This window comes from Hemibagrus wyckioides, linkage group LG07, assembly GCF_019097595.1.
Source record: "Hemibagrus wyckioides isolate EC202008001 linkage group LG07, SWU_Hwy_1.0, whole genome shotgun sequence".
Taxonomy (NCBI): Eukaryota; Metazoa; Chordata; class Actinopteri; order Siluriformes; family Bagridae; genus Hemibagrus; species Hemibagrus wyckioides.
In genome coordinates, this window is record NC_080716.1 from 28892401 (window position 1) to 28913898 (window position 21498).

The window sequence follows — 21498 nt, forward strand, 5'->3', positions numbered from 1 at the left end:
TGATGGAGGGAGGGAGGGATGGATGGATGGATGGATGGAGTGAGTGATGGAGGGAGGGATGGAGTGAGTGAGTGAGTGATGGAGGGAGGGATGGATGGATGGAGTGAGTGAGTGAGTGAGTGAGTGAGTGAGTGAGTGAGTGAGTGAGTGAGTGAGTGAGTGAGTGAGTGATTGATGGAGGAAGGGATGGAGTGAGTGAGTGAGTGAGTGAGTGAGTGATGGAGGAAGGGATGGATGGAGTGAGTGAGTGAGTGAGTGATGGAGGGAGGGATGGATGGAGTGAGTGAGTGAGTGATGGAGGGAGGGATGGATGGATGGATGGATGGAGTGAGTGAGTGAGTGAGTGAGTGATGGAGGGAGGGATGGATGGAGTGAGTGAGTGAGTGAGTGAGTGAGTGAGTGAGTGATGGAGGGATGGATGGAGTGAGTGACTGAGTGAGTGAGTGATGGAGGGAGGGATGGATGGAGTGAGTGAGTGAGTGAGTGATGGAGGAAGGGATGGATGGAGTGAGTGAGTGAGTGATGGAGGGAGGGATGGATGGATGGAGTGAGTGAGTGAGTGAGTGATGGAGGGAGGGATGGATGGAGTGAGTGAGTGAGTGAGTGAGTGATGGAGGGATGGATGGAGTGAGTGACTGAGTGAGTGAGTGATGGAGGGAGGGATGGATGGAGTGAGTGAGTGAGTGATGGAGGGATGGATGGAGTGAGTGACTGAGTGAGTGAGTGATGGAGGAAGGGATGGATGGAGTGAGTGAGTGAGTGAGTGATGGAGGGAGGGATGGATGGAGTGAGTGAGTGAGTGAGTGAGTGATGGAGGGATGGATGGAGTGAGTGACTGAGTGAGTGAGTGATGGAGGGAGGGATGGATGGATGGATGGATGGATGGATGGAGTGAGTGAGTGAGTGAGTGAGTGATGGAGGGATGGATGGAGTGAGTGACTGAGTGAGTGAGTGATGGAGGAAGGGATGGATGGAGTGAGTGACTGAGTGAGTGAGTGATGGAGGGAGGGATGGATGGAGTGAGTGAGTGAGTGAGTGAGTGAGTGAGTGAGTGATGGAGGGATGGATGGATGGAGTGAGTGAGTGAGTGAGTGAGTGAGTGATGGAGGGAGGGATGGATGGAGTGAGTGAGTGAGTGAGTGAGTGATGGAGGGAGGGATGGATGGAGTGAGTGAGTGAGTGAGTGAGTGAGTGAGTGAGTGAGTGAGTGATGGAGGGAGGGATGGATGGATGGAGTGAGTGAGTGAGTGAGTGTAAAACACTTCATCACACATTTGCACATCTTCACTTGGACTTTTTTTGTGCATGAACGATGTTGTGGGTAAGTGCTGCCCCCTGGTGGAGCTTTCAAACTGCACAACTCCACATAACAAATGCATCACAAATGCAAGTCTGTATTTATTTCATGTAATAAAAACGCTTTGCTTGGAATTATCTTTATTGTGATCTTTAATGTTTTTTTCACTGTTTTTGTCCACTGCGTTATCAGAAACCGATCAAACTTGACGAAGGCTTGAAGCTCCGCCCACTTTACAATCACCTCGTCATATACCACTGAAACTGTATGTGATTATTAGACATGTCAATATTTATCCTAAAACTTTTTGTAAACCATTTTATTATTAAATCTGAAAATTTCAAAATCTCATTATTTTTGTATCATTAGCAAGCAAAAATCCCTTTTCTGTAAATCTTTTAATTTTGAGTGAAATTATTGTCTAAATTGTTTTCCATAAAATCATGCAGATGTATGTGCATTTAATTAAATAAAGTCTCATTTGCATAAAGAAATGCATATTTTTAAAAGTTTTGTTTTTCCTGCACTGCTGTAGTAACTCGTGTTAAGCAGTTAGGAGTCTGATGGTCGATCCTTTACACACCAGAAAGCCGGGGTATAGAGGCTGAGTGAATGTGGTGTGAACTCTGTGGAGGAGCTTCATGGTGTCTGAGACGCTGTAGAAGGACAGAGTTCCTGCCTTGTGATCCACATACACTCCTATTCTAGAGGAACTGGGAATGACAGGGAGTTTAATCTCTTTACATCTGTGATAGAAGGAGTAGCAGGCCGGAGTGCACAGCAATCTCCAGGACTGATCGCTGGATCCAAAAACTCCCTCAGAAAAGCGTCCTTTCCTGCTGATGTCTTTATATGACGCCGCTATGGAGACGCCATCGTGTCCGCTCCAGTCCACTTCCCAGTAACAGCGTCCACACACACTCTCTCTACACAACACCTGCCAGTAATGGTCGAATCTCTCGAGGTGATCGGGATACGGTTGTGTTGTTTCACTGCAGGTCACCACTGTGTTCCTATCAGACAGACGGAGGTGTCTATTCACTGTGTTGGGATCCAGTGTGAACTGACAGAAATCTGAGAGACAAAAAGCAAAAATGTATTCTGTGTCAGCTTGTAGTCGTATTTTTTTATTTGTGCCCACATACTAAAAAGAAAAGAAAACAATGTAATACGTTTCAAGATGGAAACCAATCTTTATCTCCTTCTGAATTAATTCAAGCTTTGTTTCAACTCAAAATTAGACATTACTCCATATTAAAAAATTTCTATAATTGATTGATTGACTGATTAATATCTATAAAATAACAAAATGAACAGACATTAGGGCAGAACTAGGAACTAAAAGACATAAAACGGAGAACACAGAGTAACAAACGACACAAGATGACAAGGACTCGTCAAAGGCAGCAGGTATAAATTGGGAAGGTGATTATTGAAACAAAAGGTGTGAGGTGACAGGTGTGAGGAGGCGGGAACGGGCTAAGGGGGCGGGACTTACATCTTAGAAACTCTTCTCTGGTTTTTTGCTCGTCTGAGAGAACAATCTGGACATCCGTTACTGCAGAAAGAAAAGTGTTGCACAATCATTATAACCTTCAGACTCTGTTGATGTTACTATGACACAAACACTTCATCAGATAATCAGAGGAAAGTTTATCATCCTGTAATAAGATTAAGATTTTGTAATGTGAATTGGAATTTTACCATTTTTTTATTGCTGTTATTACATCATACTGTGCTGTCATTTTTATTATTATTATTATTATTATTATTATTATTATTATTATTATTATTATGTGGATCAAGTCAATATTATTTGCATAATTAGTTGTTATTGTATGTATTAATCATTTCTAGCTGCCATTTAAATCAAATTATATCAAATATTTGTGTGTGTGTGTGTGTGTGTGTGTGATTGTTGTGACTTGTCTTTTTGTGGAAAACTTGCAGATTGAAAAATTGCAGGATCGTCTGAATATCATGGAGTTTGCTTGATTTTGCATTAATTTTTGCAATCATAAATTCACAAAATCTTGGAGGGTGTGTTTAAGAGATTCCCCCCCCCCCCTCTCTTCTCTTAAACAGTTAATAAGACAAACAGAGAAAGTAGAAAGTCCAGAAGGTTGAAATCAGAAATAAGAAGATGACACCATATGGTAAATGTGTTTATTTCATGAATTTTATTACCTTGACTGGATATGTTCTCAAAGTCCTCTTTACAGGATTCTTCCAGTTTCTCTTTCAGCTGAGACACAGACTGTACGACACTGTTGAAGGGGTGGGAGGAGTTGAGTACGATGGTGGGAACGTCTGAGGATACCAGAGGCGCCGAGGCAAACTGGAAAATCTGCAAAGAATCAGAGGTTTACATGAAGAGAAAGCAGAAGACTTTTATAAAGCAACTGCTGCTGACATTTTCAGCTTCTTATAGGTGCATGAGCATGAACAACACCAGACCACACCCACTCTATCTATCTATCTATCTATCTATCTATCTATCTATCTATCTATCTATCTATCTATCTATCTATCTATCTGTCTGTCTGTCTGTCTGTCTGTCTATCTATCTATCTACCTATCTATGCCTCTCATCCTCTGACTCTTTTACAATGAAAACAATTCACAGATCAACATATTTAAATTAAGGGTAGAATTTCCACTTGTAGATAAAACAAAAATAAATAAAAAAATTTTAAAAATCATTTACATTTACCAACGTAATGTACTGTAGGAACATGGACATTATAGAAATATGTAAAAGCTACATACAGGTGTTATAGAGTGTCGAGTCCTGGAGCTAAGCTGAGCTGAGCTGAGGTTCTAAACCCTCACCTCATTAATGTTACATTCTCAGTGAAGTTACCTGGAGGAACTGGACAGGATCATCTGTGTATAAAAGCTCCTCCAGCTCAGCATTTCTCCTCTTCAGCTCTACCATCTCCTGCTCCAGCTGCTTCATGACTCCTTCAGCTCGACTCACTGCAGCTTTCTCCTGAGCTCTGATCAGCGCCGTCGCCTCATGATGTGTCTTCACGATGGATTTGATCAGCTCAGTGAAGATCCTGTCGCTTTCCTCTATGGCTGCCTGTGCAGAGCACTTTCACACCAGACGTAGACAGAAAAGACATACAGTTTTTCCATTCTATGATAAATTGATGAGATGAATGGAGGAATCTAGCTTGAACTAACCTTGTGAGATCTCACAGCCTTCCTCAGCTCCTCCAGCTTATTCTCCCTGTACTTGATTCTCTGCTGGGATTCTCTGTACATCTCTGCCACCCGCCCCTGCAAAAATATCAAGACTTATTATAGCGTAAATGTGTCAGTATGTGCGCCAGCTACAAATTATGAAAATGTACATCTATCGTTACCTGTTTCTCAGCTCGTCCTTCTGCAGCTGATACTGTATCATGTCCTTTATGTCTATCTAACATACACAAAGCACAGATACACCTCTGGTCAGTGCGACAGTAAACCTCCAGCAGTTTGTCATGCTGAAAGCAGATCTGCTCCTGGAGTCGGCTGGAGGCTTCGACCAGCTTGTGCTTCTTAAAGGCAGGAGATTTATAGTGAGGCTGGAGATGAGTTTCACAGAAAGAGGCCAGACACACCAGGCAGGACTTGATGGCTTTGGATTTTCTCTCAGTGCAGGAATCACACTCCAGAAATCTGGTGTTCGATGTCATCTTCAACTTCTCTGAACATTCAGCAATCATCACATCCAGGTCCGGGCTTGGAGTGAAGGTTAGTCTACAGTGATGGAAGCTAGAGACTCCATCTACAGTGATAGAAGCTCTAGTATTACACCAATCACTCTATCAGTTGTAAAATAAATCCATGCTTCCGGGTCCAACGTTTGACTGTATGTCTCTTGTTGCCTTGTTAAAAATTAACAAGCCTGTTGTAAGAAAATGATAGCAAGCATTTAACACTAACACTTTAGCTATAAAACACCTGATCTTATTATGAACATAAACAATGTTTAACCTTTTTTGCAACTATGAATGGAAATGGAATTATGGGACATTTTCATATCAGTGTAAAGACATGAATGATGTTCAGGCTGTGAGTCTGATATAAAATGAGTCTGTCGGCTTTCAGTGTGTTTTAGATGTGTGTTTTCCCCTCTGTTGGAGAACCTTACACAGAATTTTACTGGCTGAAGGTGAAATCTGAGCTGCTTTTTAGACGAACAAGCACTTGGAGAACATCTCAGAGAGCAGAAATGGGTTTGAGATCAACATTTACTTTGAAGATACAAACATTTCTGACTCCAGTCCTGACTCATTTTATATCAGACTCACAGCCTGAACATCATTCATTTCTTTATACTGATTGAATAACTCCATTTCCATTCTGCCAGTGTATAGGAGCACCAGTATACTGGTAAAAAAAAAAAAAAGTGTTAATCTGTGTAATCTATCTATAGGTTTTCTTTTTCCAACATTACAATTCACCTGATAACATTTTAACACAAGTTTGTTTTTCCATCCAAAATTTCCTGGTTCAATGTGTGAGACACGGTCATGAGCAGTAGAGTTATTACAATTTATTACATCTCTCTTATCTTTTCTTATCTCTAATCCTATACAGCTCATATCGTGTATTATACAACATGGTGGATAAAGGATCTGGCTGTGACTGCAGTCTTTAATCATGGCAATAAATCCCACAGAACTCACATAAGTAATAAATAATATGATATAAATAATATAAATAATATAATATAATATTACTTTTCACTCTGTGGAACTTTAATTCAAAGCAGGGTTAAAGAAATATACCAATTCAGGATATAAATTATACATCTTTAATTAAATGATATTATAAAATCATTCCCCTTCTACACCTCAATCAGGCTTAATATTGTGAGTTGTGAGCAGTGAGAGGTGCCGTGAATAACACTGATGATCTCCTCATCATGGCACCTGTTAGTGGGTGGGATATATTAGGCAGCAAGTCAACATTTTGTCCTCAAAGTTGATGTGTTAGAAGCAGGAAAAATGGACAAGTGTAAGGACTTGAGCGAGTTTGATGAAGGGCCAAATTGTGATGGCTAGACCACTGGATCAGAGCATCTCCGAAACTGCAGCTCTTGTGGGGTGTTCCCGGTCTGCAGTGGTCAGTATCTATCAAAAGTGGTCCAATGAAGAAACAGTGGTGAACCGGAGACAGGGTCATGCAGTACGGGTCAGGGCTGTTCTGGCAGCAAAAGGGGGACCAACACAATATTAGGCAGGTGGTCATAATGTTATGCCTGGTCGGTCTATAACATGAGTACAATACAGACAATAAAGTGACTTTAACCATTTTCGTTGCACATTAAAACAAGTGTGTAATTATTAGCGTTTTTCATTTATATGTTTATCCTTCCATGGAGACATTAAGTCCAGCAGGAGGCGGTGTGAACTCAGAAGCAACAAAAAGCAGGAAGTGTCGAAGATGCAGAAAGCGGAAGCAGGTGGGGGAAAAACAAAGATGGCTGCCCCCGTGTTCCATGCGTGTGCTGTGTTATGGTGTGATCCGTGCACTTTCCTCTTCAATCTGCAGCACTAACACCGTTAACACCGCTGTAAACTTATTTATTTTCCGCGTGTATATGTCAAATACGTAAACATGAAACCGAAATTCAAGCGAAAAGGAGGCGGAAAGGGCAAACAGTCCAAAGATAAGCTCCAGAAATTCATGGTTTCTGTGCAGAACTTTGTGGAAAGGGAAGGAGGACACGATGAAGCGGAGTCACGCGGCTACACGGAGATGCTCGCTAAAAGGAAAAGTCGGAAAGAAATGCGCAAAGAGAAGCGGAAGCTGAAGAACAGGAAAAAGAAAGGAAAGCAGCCGGTAGAGGAGAGTAAACAGAGCGTCGATGTGGAAGATTCTCCACAAAAACCTCCACCAGCCATAAAAACCAAACCTCCATCAAACCCTGCTGGTGCTGAGCTCAGGGATGTGGAGAAGAAGCCTAAAAGAAAGGTGCGTTTCGAGGAAACAGCGCCGCAGCCTGAAAAGAAAGCTAAAGTGCAGACCATGAGGAAGAAAGCGCTTATAGAAGCTAATGAGGTGGAGGATAGAGAGATCAGGAAGCTGGAGAAACGTCTGGGGCTCCATAAGAGGAAGAACAAGAAGAGCCTTCCACAGTCGTTCGTCAACGACGGCCTCGATTACATTCTGGGCATCCTGGAGCCTGGAGGCTCTGGGTTATACGCTAGCGATGAGGAAGAGGAGTCAGACAAGGCTAAGAGAGGGCTGGAGAAGTTAGAGGAGATCAGTGAGGATGAGGACGAGGGGTCTGAACACATTGGTGATGAGGAGGAAGAAGATCTAGGTGGAGATGGGGAGGAGATTGAAGAAGAGGAGGAGGAAGAAGTAGAAGAAGAAGATGAGGAAGAAGTAGAAGAAGAAGAGGAGGAAGATGATGATGAAGGAGGAGAAGAAGAAGAGGAGGAGGAGATAGATGATGAAGAAGAGGGAGAAGAAGAAAAGGAAGAGGGCGAAGATGTGTCAGAAGAAGCGGATGAGCAAGATGATGAAGATGAAAACACTTCCCAGGATAAGTCATCTGTAAGTCAATATGGACTACATATTATTTTTGATAAATCTCTCTCTCTCTCTTTCAATCTCTCCCTGACTTATATATGTTTAATTGTAAATTATTGGTTCCCAAAAGGAATAAAATCCTCTCCATATTAATGTCACTGTCATGTCTGTTGTTGACGCTGGACTGTGTGTTGTGTTTGTTCAGAGCAGTGAGGCAGCAGGTAAATACGTCCCTCCTCATCTCCGTGAAGTAAACGACAGCAAGCGTAAAGCTGAGCTGGAGCGGCTCAAGCGCAACCTGAAAGGTTTGATAAACAGGTACGTGTGGAGCGGAGTCCTGCGGCATGTGTATAAATGATCACCACACATGCCTGTGTAAGGATTTGTTAGTGTCGTGGTTATGTGATCATCTTGGCTTGTGATTGGCAGGTTGAGTGAACCCAACATGGGCTCCATCAGCGGCCAGGTGGAGGAGATGTACATGAGCAACAGCAGGAAGGACATGAACGATGCGCTGACTGAAGTCCTGATGGCCGCTTGCATCACACCGGCACTGATGCCTGACAGGTACACAGCATTTTCATTTTAAAAGTACATTACCGTTAAGTGTTTAAAGCAGGCTAGTAGCTAGCTAATCACGCTGCATTTACACAAAAGCCAACAAGCTACAAATGAGCTACAGCAAGGAAGGAATTCTTATACAGCTGCTCTGTCATGAGTGATAGCAGAAAGTAACTTGTTTCACTCAAAATTATCATTAAAATCAACAAATCTGTCTGTTCTAAGAGAAATAATACCCTTGGCGACATGCTTTATAAGAATGCACTGATCAGGCATAACATTATGACCACTGACAGGTGAAGTGAATAACACTGATGATCTCCTCATCATGGCACCTGTTAGTGGGTGGGATATATTAGGCAGCAAGTGAACATTTTGTCCTCAAAGTTGATGTTAGAAGCAGGAAAAATGGACAAGCGTAAGGATTTGAGTTTGATGAAAGGCCAAATTGTGATGGCTAGACCACTGGATCAGAGCATCTCCAAAACTGCAGTGAATAATTCTGATTAGCTCCTGTTAGTGGGTGGGATATATTAGGCAGCAAGTGAACATTTTGTCCTCAAAATTGATGTGTTAGAAGCAGGAAAAATGGACAAAGGATAAGTAAGGATTTGAGTGAGTTTGACGAAGGGCCAAATTGTGATGGCTAGATGACTGTCGGAGCATCTCCAAAACTGCAGCTCTTGTGGGGTGTTCCCGGTCTGCAGTGGTTAGTATATATCAAAAGTGGTCCAAGGAAGGAACAGTGGTGAACCGGCGACAGGGTCATAGACGGCCAAGGCTCACTGATGCACGTGGGGAGAGAAGGCTGGCCCGTGTGATTCGAACAGACGAGCTACTGTTGCTCAAATTGCTGCAAAAGGGGGACCAACACAATATTAGGCAGGTGGTCATAATGTAATGCCTGGTTTGTGTATATCTAAATATCACTATTTTTCTTTAATATTTTTCTATGTATACACCACAATAACCTATATATCAAAAATATTCAAGCTGTTCTCCTGCTGGAAACATTATGTTTGTATCTTAATGTTTTTTAGTATAATGCTAGACATTTAATATGCTTTAGTAGTCACCAGCCTATATATATATATATATATATATATATATTACACGCACAGCCATAAATTGTATGCTATGTCTCATGTTTTTTATGAAATTGTCTTAAAAAATTTCTGATATGATTCATAGTGATTTGAGATTTGATTAATTTTGTCAGGTTAAAATTAGGTTTTAGTGACTATAATAGTTTAAAATACTGGCATTTATCTGCTTAGATTTAAGATTGGAACTTAACTGATATTGATATTAGATACTGTATATAATACATTAGACCGTGTGGATATTTTTTTAACATGTCTCCTTGTTGTTTTTCCCTCTCAGGCTGCTGATGGAGCACATGTTGTTAGTCAGTGTCCTGCATCACACGGTTGGACTGGAGGTACTGTGTTTCCTAACCACAGCTTTATTACTTAGCTTTGTGTCATGCTGTTGTATCTGTAAGAGTGTGTCCCTAAAAGGCTTCTCACACATGAAATATCTCCCCTGGGTCTTAGTAAACCCCACTAAACATAATCCTGGGTTCTGTTTGAGGTTTCACACTGCTCACACTTTACCCAGGATTAACAATGAATCCTGGCTCTTCATAATCTGATGTTTAACACTGTACTTTCCTAAACGCTGGTGCAACCTTCTTGGTATTTGCATATCAGCATCAATGATTGGATAAATCCATCACATGCCTGCTGTATATACACCGATCAGGCATAACGTTATAAGCAGTAACAAGTGAAGTGAATAATTCTGATTAGCTCCTGTTAGTGGGTGGGATATATTAGGCAGCAAGTGAACATTTTGTCCTCAAAATTGATGTGTTAGAAGCAGGAAAAATGGACAAAGGATAAGTAAGGATTTGAGTGAGTTTGACGAAGGGCCAAATTGTGATGGCTAGATGACTGTCAGAGCATCTCCAAAACTGCAGCTCTTGTGGGGTGTTCCCGGTCTGCAGTGGTCAGTATCTATCAAAAGTGGTCCAAGGAAGGGACAGTGGTGAACCGGAGTCAGGGTCATGGGCGGCCAAGGCTCATTGATGCACGTGGCCCATGTGGTCCGATCCAACAGTCAAGCTACTGTTGCTCGAATTCGTGAAGAAATTAATGCTGGATCACCTTCAGGGATCTAGTAGAGTCCATGCCTCGATGGGTCAGGCCTGTTTTTGCAGCAAAATGGGGGCCCAACACAATATTAGGCAGGTGGTCATAATGTTATGCCTGATCAGTGTCTTGTCTCATGCTTACACATCAGCAAGGGGAAAAAGTTCTTTTTTTTTTTTTTTTTTTTTTGCTTGTTGTTGACCAGCCATTCATTTCTTGATATCCAATTTTTTCCGTGTTGTATTTCCCCCTCACTATGGCACACACCTCCATCACGTTCAGCATTTTAACCACCCGAATCTACCAAGCCGTTTTTGTTCATTGAGGCTTACGTCCTGGATCTAATGTGATATGAGTCTGAAGTGTTTAGTTTCTAAATAGTCTTGCATCTAGACGTATTGTTTCACATGATGACCCCGGGGGTTAAGAGCAGTGTGAAAAGCCCTGAAAGTGTGAAAGTGTTTTATTCTTCTTATACCACAGCAATTTGCCACTTTTAATTTTCTCTTATTCTCAAATATTCTTTTCATTCCTTGTTGTTGTTTGTTGTTAGAACTCTGATTGTTGATAGGGACATGTGCTGCAGTGTTCATTAGTGTAGAAACTGGAGTTTGTATCTATCTCTCAGGTCGGTGCTCATTTCCTGGAGACTGTGGTGCGGCGCTTCGATGAGACCCAGCGCGACGACTCCATCACGGGTAAAGAGAGCTCTAATCTGGCCTCCATGATGGCCCACATGTACAACTTCCAGGTGGTGCACTCGCTGCTGCTGTTTGACGTGCTGAAGCGACTGTTGGCGTCGTTCACGCCGCAGGACGTGGAGCTCATGCTGCTACTGCTGAGGAACGTGGGCTTTTCCCTGAGGAAGGACGACCCTCTGGGTCTGAAGGAGTTGATATCTGAAGCCCAATGCAAAGCCAGCGCAGAGGGGCCACGATTCAGCGACGAAACCAGAGTAAGGACCAGAATGTGTCAATGTTCACTCGCACGTGGATCTTATTTACAGTAGTCCCCCGTTTATCGCGGGGGTTACGTTCCAAAACTACCCGCAGTAAACGAAAATCTGCGATACACGGACGCCGCCCCAAATGCTTTTTTTTTTATTATCGTTTAAGCCGTAAATGACCCTCCCACACTCTTTAAACACACACAGAAAACATTTGCAAGCATATAGCGCGATGAATTTTGGGTAAATCCATATAAATATCACATTTATAGTGAGTACTCTATGTATGTATGTTCCTTGCCAGAAGCCTTAGAAGGTGCCAAGGGTTTGGGCGACATAATGGGGCTTGCAGATAAAGCATAAAAATACAGCGTACACAGAACAAACCCAAACACTCGGGACAGTGGCACACGAAAAACTGCACACATAGCCAGCAGCCAATCGCAACCATGATTAAATGAATGGGGCATTCCGATTGGCCGGACTTGTTCCTCCAGCCGTACTGTATTTAGATTTTCAGCATCCCCGTACCACGCTTTCCTAAACAATGCTACGTGTTCTTATTAACATTTCACTTCATTTTCAATTAACGTTTATATTTTGTAATTAATAATTATATTTTTATTAATAAATTACCTTATTTCAACAATAAAAACAATTCACTATAAGGTTTGTGGATACTAAGATATACCAGGAAAATCCACAAAAAAATGTTCCAAATAAAAATCTGCGATATACCGGGACCTGGATATAGAGAGGGATTACTGTATTCATATTTCAAGTTCTCAAACACGATTCCATCAGTTTTCCTGATGTAGTAGTTTGAAACATGAGCACAGGAACTGAAATTTCTGTGGACCTGCAACTGTCTCGGATTGCACTTCCCATATTAAATGTTCTGAACTGTTCATGTCCAAGAGAAAGTTTTTTTGTCTGTCTCTCTCTGCCTCTGTCTGTCCATGTCTTTTTGTCATTATTTTTTATAACCATCTCCATCCCTTTCTCCCTCTTCCAGGTGCGGTTCATGTTAGAGACCATGCTGGCACTGAAGAACAACGACATGCGGAAAATTCCGGGTTATGACCCCGAGCCTGTGGAGAGACTGAGGAAGCTCCAGCGCTCTCTGGTGAGACACATTCACTACTACGGGACACCAGCTCTCTCCAAAACACCTTTAACACCACTATTGAATATTTGTCAGACAGTGAAGCACTGGGAGATGAGGAGAAAAGGTCTGTTCAGTTTGAAATGTAGTAAAATATACCTGATTAAATGTACATTCTATAGTTGATGTGTTTACACCACAGTGTTGCAGAATTCTTGGTCAGCTTTAGCTGTCAAGCAAGCATGAAGGTTAGAGGTGATAGACCCCAGCGCTGTTGGATTCTACATTCTGATTGGTCAGGAGATGTTGATTAATATTACTACAACATCAGCTCTGACAATAGTGCGGTTAAAACTACAGGTTACTTTTAATGCACTCCTTCTAATACGTTATCATTTCTATAGTAACAGCTCATTCACAAAGACTTTTATGGCAGATGCTCCATTTAAACATGTGTAAATGTCTAATTGTTGAGAAGGTGAGGGTTTCTGTAAGGAGATGTTTCTTTTACATTTATGGAAGGAGTCTCCATTGTGTAAACCTGTAACTGTATGATAAAGGAGTTTAGGGAAAGACAGTTCAGCGTAAGTTAAGTAGTTTCACAGATATAATTAAGTGTATCTTGAGTATAAAAAGCTCATTCTTTAATAAATAAAAATGTGTAATCACTGCCAAATTACTGTGGTAATTACTTCTTATGTAGTATTGTGTGCTGTTGTGTCGTGAAGATCCAGAACCGGGCGAGTGGCACGGATGTGAAGCTCAGGGTTTCGTTGGAGAATCTTCTGGAAGCACAGAGCGTCGGTCGCTGGTGGATCGTCGGCTCGTCCTGGAGCGGAGCGCCCATGATTAATGACGAGAAACCGACTGCGAAGCCTGTTAAAGGAGAACAGGTGAGGGAAAGATTAAACAAACATAATGGTTGCATTTCCAGCACAAAGCGTACAGCGCCAAACAAGGGGAAGGATTTGGGACGTGTTCTGTGTAATGGTTATTTTTGGTGTCTGACCAGCAGAAACCGAGGAAGTCAGGGTTATATGTGCTCTCTGGATCACCGATACACACTAGGGTTTTTTTGTTTTTTTTTTGTTAGCAATGCTGACACCTCTGATTATCTGTGTCTCAGTTCAGTGCCAAAGTGCTGGAGCTGGCACGGAAACAGCGCATGAACACGGACGTCAGGAGAAACATCTTCTGCGTCATCATGACCAGTGAGGATTACCTTGACGCCTTTGAGAAGCTTCTCAGGTTTGTAGTACTTTCTTTGTTTGTTTTTTGGTCTTTTATTATTCTCTCTTAAAGTATCCAGTATTCACTCAGTCCGTCCTCCGGGTGACTTTCACTGTCCGCGTTCTTTTCTTTAGACTGGGTCTGAAAGGTCAGCAGGAGCGCGATATCGTTCATGTTCTGCTCGACTGCTGTCTGCAGGAGAAAACCTTCAACGGCTTCTACGCAGTTTTAGCAGAGAAGTTTTGTGCATATGACAGACGCTTCCAGGTAACACAAAGCGATTTATTTAACATCCTGTGTCCCTTCCTCTTCTGCGTTCTGATTTTCTGTTTGTTTTAATATTATTTGAACTGCTGATGTGCTACAGATGGAAAAGAAAAATCCAAACAAAGCTACTTGAATTACATGAAAGGGAAAGTAAGAAATTTTGACTGAACATCACAAATAGCATATAAAAAGTCAGTGGAATGGCTTCTGCATTTCTTGAATGCTTTGAAACCCTCATCAGCAGGAATGGTGTCCGTTTTCCCAACAGCGGCCAAGCGGCTTCTATAATTTTGGCGCTTTTACTAAAGGTGCATTCGAGTCATGTTAGACAGATCGTATTTACAAGTTGAACGCACAAGAACCACCAAAAAGTCGTAATTATGAGTGTGAAACTCGGCTCATGTTTGAGCTCTGTATTAGTTTCTGAGTTGGAGGCGTGTCAGTTTTAATATAATGTGTGATTAATCAATTTTACAGTGGTGACACAAATTGATTAAAAACATAAAATGCACATCTGTGTTCTTCATTTTCTAGAAGCAGTTATAAACCTTTCCATATTTTTTTGTAGTTAATTCAGAGAAGGTTCACTTCCGAACTGAAACGAACTCGGAAAACACTGTAATTTAACAGATAACATCTTCTTCCAGATGACTTTCCAGTTCTGCCTGTGGGATAAGTTTAAAGATCTAGCAAACCTTTCGAGCAGTTCCTTTGCGAACCTCGTTCAGATGGTCATACATCTCTTAACCAAGAATTCCCTCTCACTCTCCATCCTCAAGGTAGGCTGAGGTTACCCAGCATTCCCTGCTCATACTGGCTATCACATGTAAATCATTCTAATTATACTTATGTTTTTATAATTATGTGTGTAATTGCCATCTCTAATTCTATTTAACTCATGATGAAAGAAATACGTTTAATATATACAGGATCGGAAAGATTACTCAGTATCACAATGATATGACTTCTGTTTTCATCTCTCTCTTTCTCTCTCTCTCTCTCTTTTTGTCAGGCCATAGAGTTTGGAGAACTCGATAAGCCCAAGGTCAAATTTTTGAGGCAGATCCTCTCCAAACTCTTCCAGCAGACTCCAGAGGAGGATCTGGTTCAGATTTTCAGCCGGTGAGTTTCTAGACTAAATAAACATGCAGACTTTATAAATATATGACCATAGAAGAGTCTTTTCAGACTCCTGAATCGCTTGGTTGTTGCATTTTGGCTCATTGTGTTAATACTGCAATCCACTGTATCCACTGAACATGCAGTTAATACTACATGCCTGGTCTCCTAAAGATATTATGTCTGGCAAAGAAGAATGTAGGTAACTTGTCCTGTTTAAATTGTCCTGCTAGTAAATTTGGACTGAAATCAGTGTAATTACTTAACAAATCAAACACCAACCTTTTAAAACTCATTTTCGCAAAAAAATCTACTTTATATAGAGTTTATTTCCAGAACCTGATAAACGCCATATTTACAAAAAAATTACCTGATTGTCGTTAGTGATTCTCCACATTGAGCACAATCTGAACATGTTTTGTCAAAAAAGCCGTCATTGTCCATCTTCAAGGCATCACGAGTTCACGTTTTACTGCGAAAGCCGACAAGCGCCTTTGTCATTTGTGAGCAAAAACCGATAAGTCCATTTAGACAAATCAGAGCGCAGTATTCAGGTCAGCTGACCAGGCTGCTGGTCACTTCGAAAAGACGTGCTTGCTGAGAGGAGTTTCACCGAACCGGACTAAGTGAACGAGTATAGATCATTTTGATGGTCTTGATGAACCTGTGATATCTACTTCATGGCATAAAAGGAAAAATAAAAGCTGAAACTTTTTCACGGAACATTGCTAAAGCAGCAGTTACAGTGGTGAGGGAAAAGCTCCCTGTATTGTGTGGAATCACAACAACAAAGTTTGTCAGGCGTGTCTACATGGTCAGCTGAGGAGATTACATAATAATAAAGATTATTATTATTTTTACTGCTCTTTACCTAGACTACTTAAACAATATTAAATAATGCAATTACAAAGCAAATACTTGGTTTTGTTTAACTCTGAAATGTAGAGTTATCTGTTTTTGCCCCAAAACAGACTTTTAATAAATAGAAAAAACATACTTTCAGTGAAGTTTAATTTTGTAAGTTACCTGTATTATTTTTAGTTATTATTACTAAATCATAATAACCCAACTCCAGTTTGATTGATATCACTTGGAATGCAGAATTAAAAAAAAAAAAAAAAACTGAAAATGAATAAAAACAGTTATCTATTTTTGCAAATAAATTCTTCATTTATAGTAAAAATCCAAGTCAAATGTAATGCTAAGGGAATTCTGTTTGATGCTGTTGATTGCATGTACAGCCATGTTGTGACATCAGGTTTGTTTTTCTCAGAGAACTCGGACAAGGTGAAATCTTGCCCCTGTTCCCGAGGTCGAGTTTTTCTCAGTTCATGAGTATAGTGGATTGAATTCAGAAGAATCATTTATCTTGTCTGAACTGATAAACTGACATAGCATACGTCAGAATATCAAATTATAAACTCATCCCTGCTATCTAAATGCTAGGTCCGTTAAAATTAGTTCTATTAAATGTAAAAAGTAGCTTTATTCGTATAGGATATAGAGTTAGTTAGGCTTAACTAGAGCTGAACATAATGAGCTGATTCACTTTGCTAATAGAGTCATAAAGTAAGGAATAAAATCCCTCATGTTGTGCTGATATAGGAAAATAATCAACGATGGGATTCTTCATCTTATACCACAGAAATCTGCCAATTATTGTCTTTTCAGTAAAAAAAAATAAACATTATGTTCTGCTTTTTTTCCGTTTAGCCAAACTTTTTTAATGTATGGATATTTTATCACTTACCACTAATGCTTCTTAAGAAACAGGATGCTTTACAAGTAACTTATGATGCTCTTTTGTGTTGATCAGGATTTCTGGAATTCCCAAGCTAGGAATGCTACGTGAAGGACTGAAACTCTTCATCAGGCACTTCCTGCTTCGGAGTGCACAGACGGAGGGATCGCCCCTCACCACGAGGGCCGAGATGGCCATCAAGGCCATGGAGGCAAATGACGCCAAGCTCAAACTGTAGAATACAAACTGTTTCTATGTGAGATTTGTGATGATGATTTTTAGTAATTTAACAGATTTTGTCCAGCAGGTGGCTCTTCAACCCAACTTTCTAGAACGCTCTTTATTCCTTTTGCAGTATACAACATTTTTTTACTGGATGGAGCACTTCATGATAATCAGGGAGCTTCATCTGTGGAAATAAGGAAAAAATATATATATCACTTGTTGGATTAACAACACTGAATATGCTTGAGCATTTTATAATCTGGGAGACAGTGAACATTCATCTCAGTACTGATGGTAAAGGACAAAGTGCATGAGTTTCAGAAAATGACAAGGACTTATTCAATAGGTGTCAAGTTTTGTAGTCTTTTGAATAAAACCCTTAACAAATGCTTTATAAAAGTATGTGACATTTTGTGAAATTAATAAAGCAGGCTGGGTGAAGAAAGAGAGACGAAAAAGAAGGGAGGTTGTATGTAAAACTGTTCAAAAAACAACTTGTATACTTTAAAAAGATATACAAGGATTGGCACAGCTAGCTGTTATGAAGTAACTTGGCAAGAGTTTCAGGAGGACTTTCAAGCAAAATACATAAACGTTCAAAAAAATCTTAACTGATAAACGCTAGCTAGGAAGTTACGAGAAGCTAACAAGATATCCCCAGAGAGGAAATAAGCTGGGGAAACATTTAATTTTTAGCATTGTGTGTCTGAAATGATTATAAAGGCTGAAGCTAAGGTTATCTATGATGTAAAGAACCCAACCCTCACGCGCCACGGCTCGCACACGTGGTCTGCTAACACTGACCCGCGGAATCATAATTTTTCCGTGTATACTGTGGATGGGGGAGAAAGAAAAGAAAGAAACGTCGATGGTGTTGTGTGTTCAGGGGTGAAATATAGTCGCTCAGCTCCCGGACGTGAATGACGCCGGTGCATAGCAGAGGCTCGCCGCTACATTCGAGGCCAGCTCCTGATTAATTAGCAACATTAGCATTGGCGCGGGCACAGAGCGGTCAGAGCGTGTGAGCGGGTCATCCGGGGTCAAAAGCTCTGAGGAGATGTTTCTCCTTTCAGCAGCCTTCTCTGCCTGCACTGGTGTTTGGGGGTTAACATAAAATAAAGACATTTAGTTTGAGGAAAAGGGACTCATTTTTAATGAAACAACACCCTATCATAAACCTAATGTCTAATGGTTTCTAATAGATTTGAATGTGTTTCTGTTGGTGTGTAATAGATATTGGGGGGGGGTTAATGGATTTATGCCACATAGGGACATTATTATGATTTAGATACCTTCAAGTCTTAACTTTTTACACAGGCCATTTTCTTTGGCTTCATGTTTCATTTTAGATCAATTTTCCATCTAATTTTCTTGAGCAATTTTAGTTATTTTCAGGTGAAGTGTTCACATGGAGGGCATTTACTTTTGTTTTTCTTATTTATTTCCACATGATTAATTGATTTTCACACAGGATTATCGTGAATAATGTTTTTTTTTTTTTTTCCGTGTTACAAATTAACAACAATTTAACAAGTCTTAAATAATGTCCGATAATTTACTCCGGACTGTTATAAAACTCACACGCTAGAGACTCCTTACAGAAAACTTCACTATATCCACACGCTTTAAATCTGTTTATATGAAGCATCCATTGTACAAATTCCTGTCTGTGAGTTGTTACTATAGAAACATTTACATACATTTACATTTCTGGCGTTTGTCATATGCTCTTATCCAGAGCGACATACAAAAGTGCCTAGTTTTTATTATTATTTTTTTTAAATATGTACATATAACAAGGAAAATAAGAGCTAGTTTAAGTGCTTCAGGAAGAGGTAGGTCTTCAGTCGTCGCTTGAAGATGGTCAGTGACTCGGCTGTACGGATATCTAGGGAAGTTCATTCCACCACCTCGGTGCCAGAACAGAGAAGAGTCTAGCTGTATACCTGCCTTTTACCCTGAGACACACTGGGACCAGTCGAGCAGTGCTAGTGGATCTGAGGGAGCGAGGAACAATAACATATTAGATTAATATACACATGTGAATCACCTAATGCTGTTATAAAAATCTAGAATTATTCATCACCTTTTGACCAATCAGAATTAAACACCACTGTGATGTAAATAGTAAAATCGGTAGTTAATATAGCAGTTTTTCAACATTAGCCCCTTGTTAGTTTTTTAAAATATCCTTCTATCCTTAACTTCTATTCTATGTTACCTGCTTCCTGTGCCTCGTTAATAGATCCTGGTTCTGGAAGACACTTTAATTGTGCTCCTAATCCACCGCTGTCTTAAACACAATGAAATGAATAAAGGACTGTATTCAGAGCAGAATTTTACAATGCTCCAAAGATGCTGGGCTGTTCTAAGGAGCAAGTTAAAGTAAATGAACGATAATTACATTTAATTACACTAATATATGACTGACAGGTTTGGGGTAATAAAGAAGATGTACCAAAAGATTAAGCAAATTATGTGCTAACAGGAAGTTCAGGTGGATTTAACAAACAATGTGTTACATTAAAGGTCACATATTTGTAACTGATTTATGTTTATGTATTTTGTGTGTTTTTTTATTTCTTGTACTAAAGTACAGCGCTTTGGTCAATAAACATCATTTAAAATGGGCTTTATTAATAAGTCTTACTTATTTACATTCTCTCATTAAATACAGCACTAAAAAGTTACTAATGAGGATAGATGTTTACTGTATCTGCTTCTTCTATGTACATAATAGCTATGAAAAATGTCTGGGAACATATAGATTCTTATTTACACTTCTTCTTGTAGTAACAAACCTGCTATTAGCATCTCCAAGTGTAAGAACAATTCAATTCAACTTTATTTGTTCAACACAAATGGACAATGGACATTGTCCCAAAGCAGCTTTACAGAACATAAGAAACATAGTACCAAGATTAATGTTAGACAAATTCATCCCTGGTGAGCAAGCCTGAGGCGACTGTGGCAAGAAAAAACTCCCTTAGATGGTAAGAGGAAGAAACTTTGAGAGGAACCAGTCTCAAAAGGGAAGACCAGCTTCATTCTTTTGCATTAACCAAATTCTACAGTGCTTGAGTCTTTCATTTCAGCTGGATGTGGTAGAATTGAACCGAGGAATTGCTGCTGTAATAATAAACACTGTCCTGTGTTCATACCAGGACTCTTGGCCACTTGGTACTGTCTGTCTTTATTCATCTATATCTGGTGTCACGTAGGAGAGGACAGGATTCCTCGTAAGGTTTCTTCCTCGGGGAGATTTTCCTCAATACTGTTGCATCTGGCTTGTTCCTTATGGGTCTCAATTTACATCCAGCTTTCTATAAATGTGTTTTGTGACACTAAATTGAGCTTCTTGCTATTCCCATAGCAGTATTATTTACATTACTACAGGAAAGATATAATTCATAGAAACTTTTTAGAATAATGGGGAATCCATTTCTAAATAAAATCATCATGAGGATCATGCATTGACTGTATGATTTTGTTGTTGTTGTTGTTGTTGTTGCTCAACTGATCAAGTGTAATCAGAGGTGTCAGCAGATCAAACAGCCTCGCAGTGACGCGTCTTTGTTTTTCTCACCATCTCGCAGAGGGAGTCTAGGCCATCTCACGCAGATGGGCCACATTTCCGCGTCTTTGACAAAGCCAACATTGTCACCGTGTGTGAACGGAAACACAGTAACGGCAGGCCGGCCCACTAAGATACACACAGGTGACCGGAGAGAGAAAGAGCGTGAGTGCTGTGTGGCTGCGTATGTGTTTATCTACGTGACTGTGTGTGTGTGGGGATCACACCTTCATCTGTTGGTGACCTCTTTATGACCCTGTAATAGGAAGGAAATGTGGCTGATAGCTGATCACTATCAGACAGAGTGTGTATTTGCGGGAAATAGATCATTGTATGCATACAAATAGTGTTTTGATGTATTTTTGTTCGATTCTACCAATACCAAAACTCTTAAAGTTTGTATGACTAAATTCAGTCAGGTGACATTTATCAGTCCCTCCCCCCAAAAAACCTAATCATAAGCTAATATTAACGAACAATCAGAGTCTTTACGTAATTCTTGCTGTAATCTCATTTACTGTATGGTGCATGTAAGAGATGGAGGTCAGGAAAAGTTCAGTGTCTGGTTAATGTCTAGTGTTTAAAAAAAAAAAAAAAGTGTGTGTGTGTGTGATTTGGGGGGGGGTCCAGTACATTGTTTTATCAGTGCTGGTTTCTGTGTTTCAGGATGAATCATTAAGGTGTGACCACATTTTGTGTTTCATTCATTTATCAGTAAAAGACGATTCTTTATGTATTCTATT

General features: G+C 40.3%; 2 protein-coding genes across 2 annotated transcripts; one reads left to right on the top strand and one right to left on the bottom strand.

Moving 5' to 3' along the window:
- Positions 1-1454: 1454 nt before the first annotated feature.
- Positions 1455-5248, bottom strand: LOC131356707 (tripartite motif-containing protein 16-like). The gene is made up of 6 exons (XM_058395888.1): positions 4669-5248; positions 4487-4582; positions 4161-4394; positions 3485-3644; positions 2796-2855; positions 1455-2371 (listed from the first exon to the last, which is right to left on the bottom strand). Exons 1-6 carry the CDS (start codon positions 5011-5013, stop codon positions 1842-1844), a joined length of 1425 nt encoding a protein of 474 aa, XP_058251871.1. The 5' UTR covers positions 5014-5248; the 3' UTR covers positions 1455-1841.
- A 1495-nt stretch (positions 5249-6743) lies between these two features.
- nom1 (nucleolar protein with MIF4G domain 1) lies at positions 6744-19811 on the top strand. Its single transcript, XM_058395874.1, has 12 exons — positions 6744-7858; positions 8040-8152; positions 8264-8401; positions 9779-9836; positions 11177-11503; positions 12510-12620; positions 13328-13492; positions 13726-13847; positions 13964-14096; positions 14744-14875; positions 15109-15218; positions 17032-19811. The coding sequence occupies exons 1-12, from the start codon at positions 6914-6916 to the stop codon at positions 17192-17194; spliced, it is 2517 nt and encodes an 838-aa protein (XP_058251857.1). The 5' UTR covers positions 6744-6913; the 3' UTR covers positions 17195-19811.
- The last annotated feature ends 1687 nt before the right edge of the window (positions 19812-21498 follow it).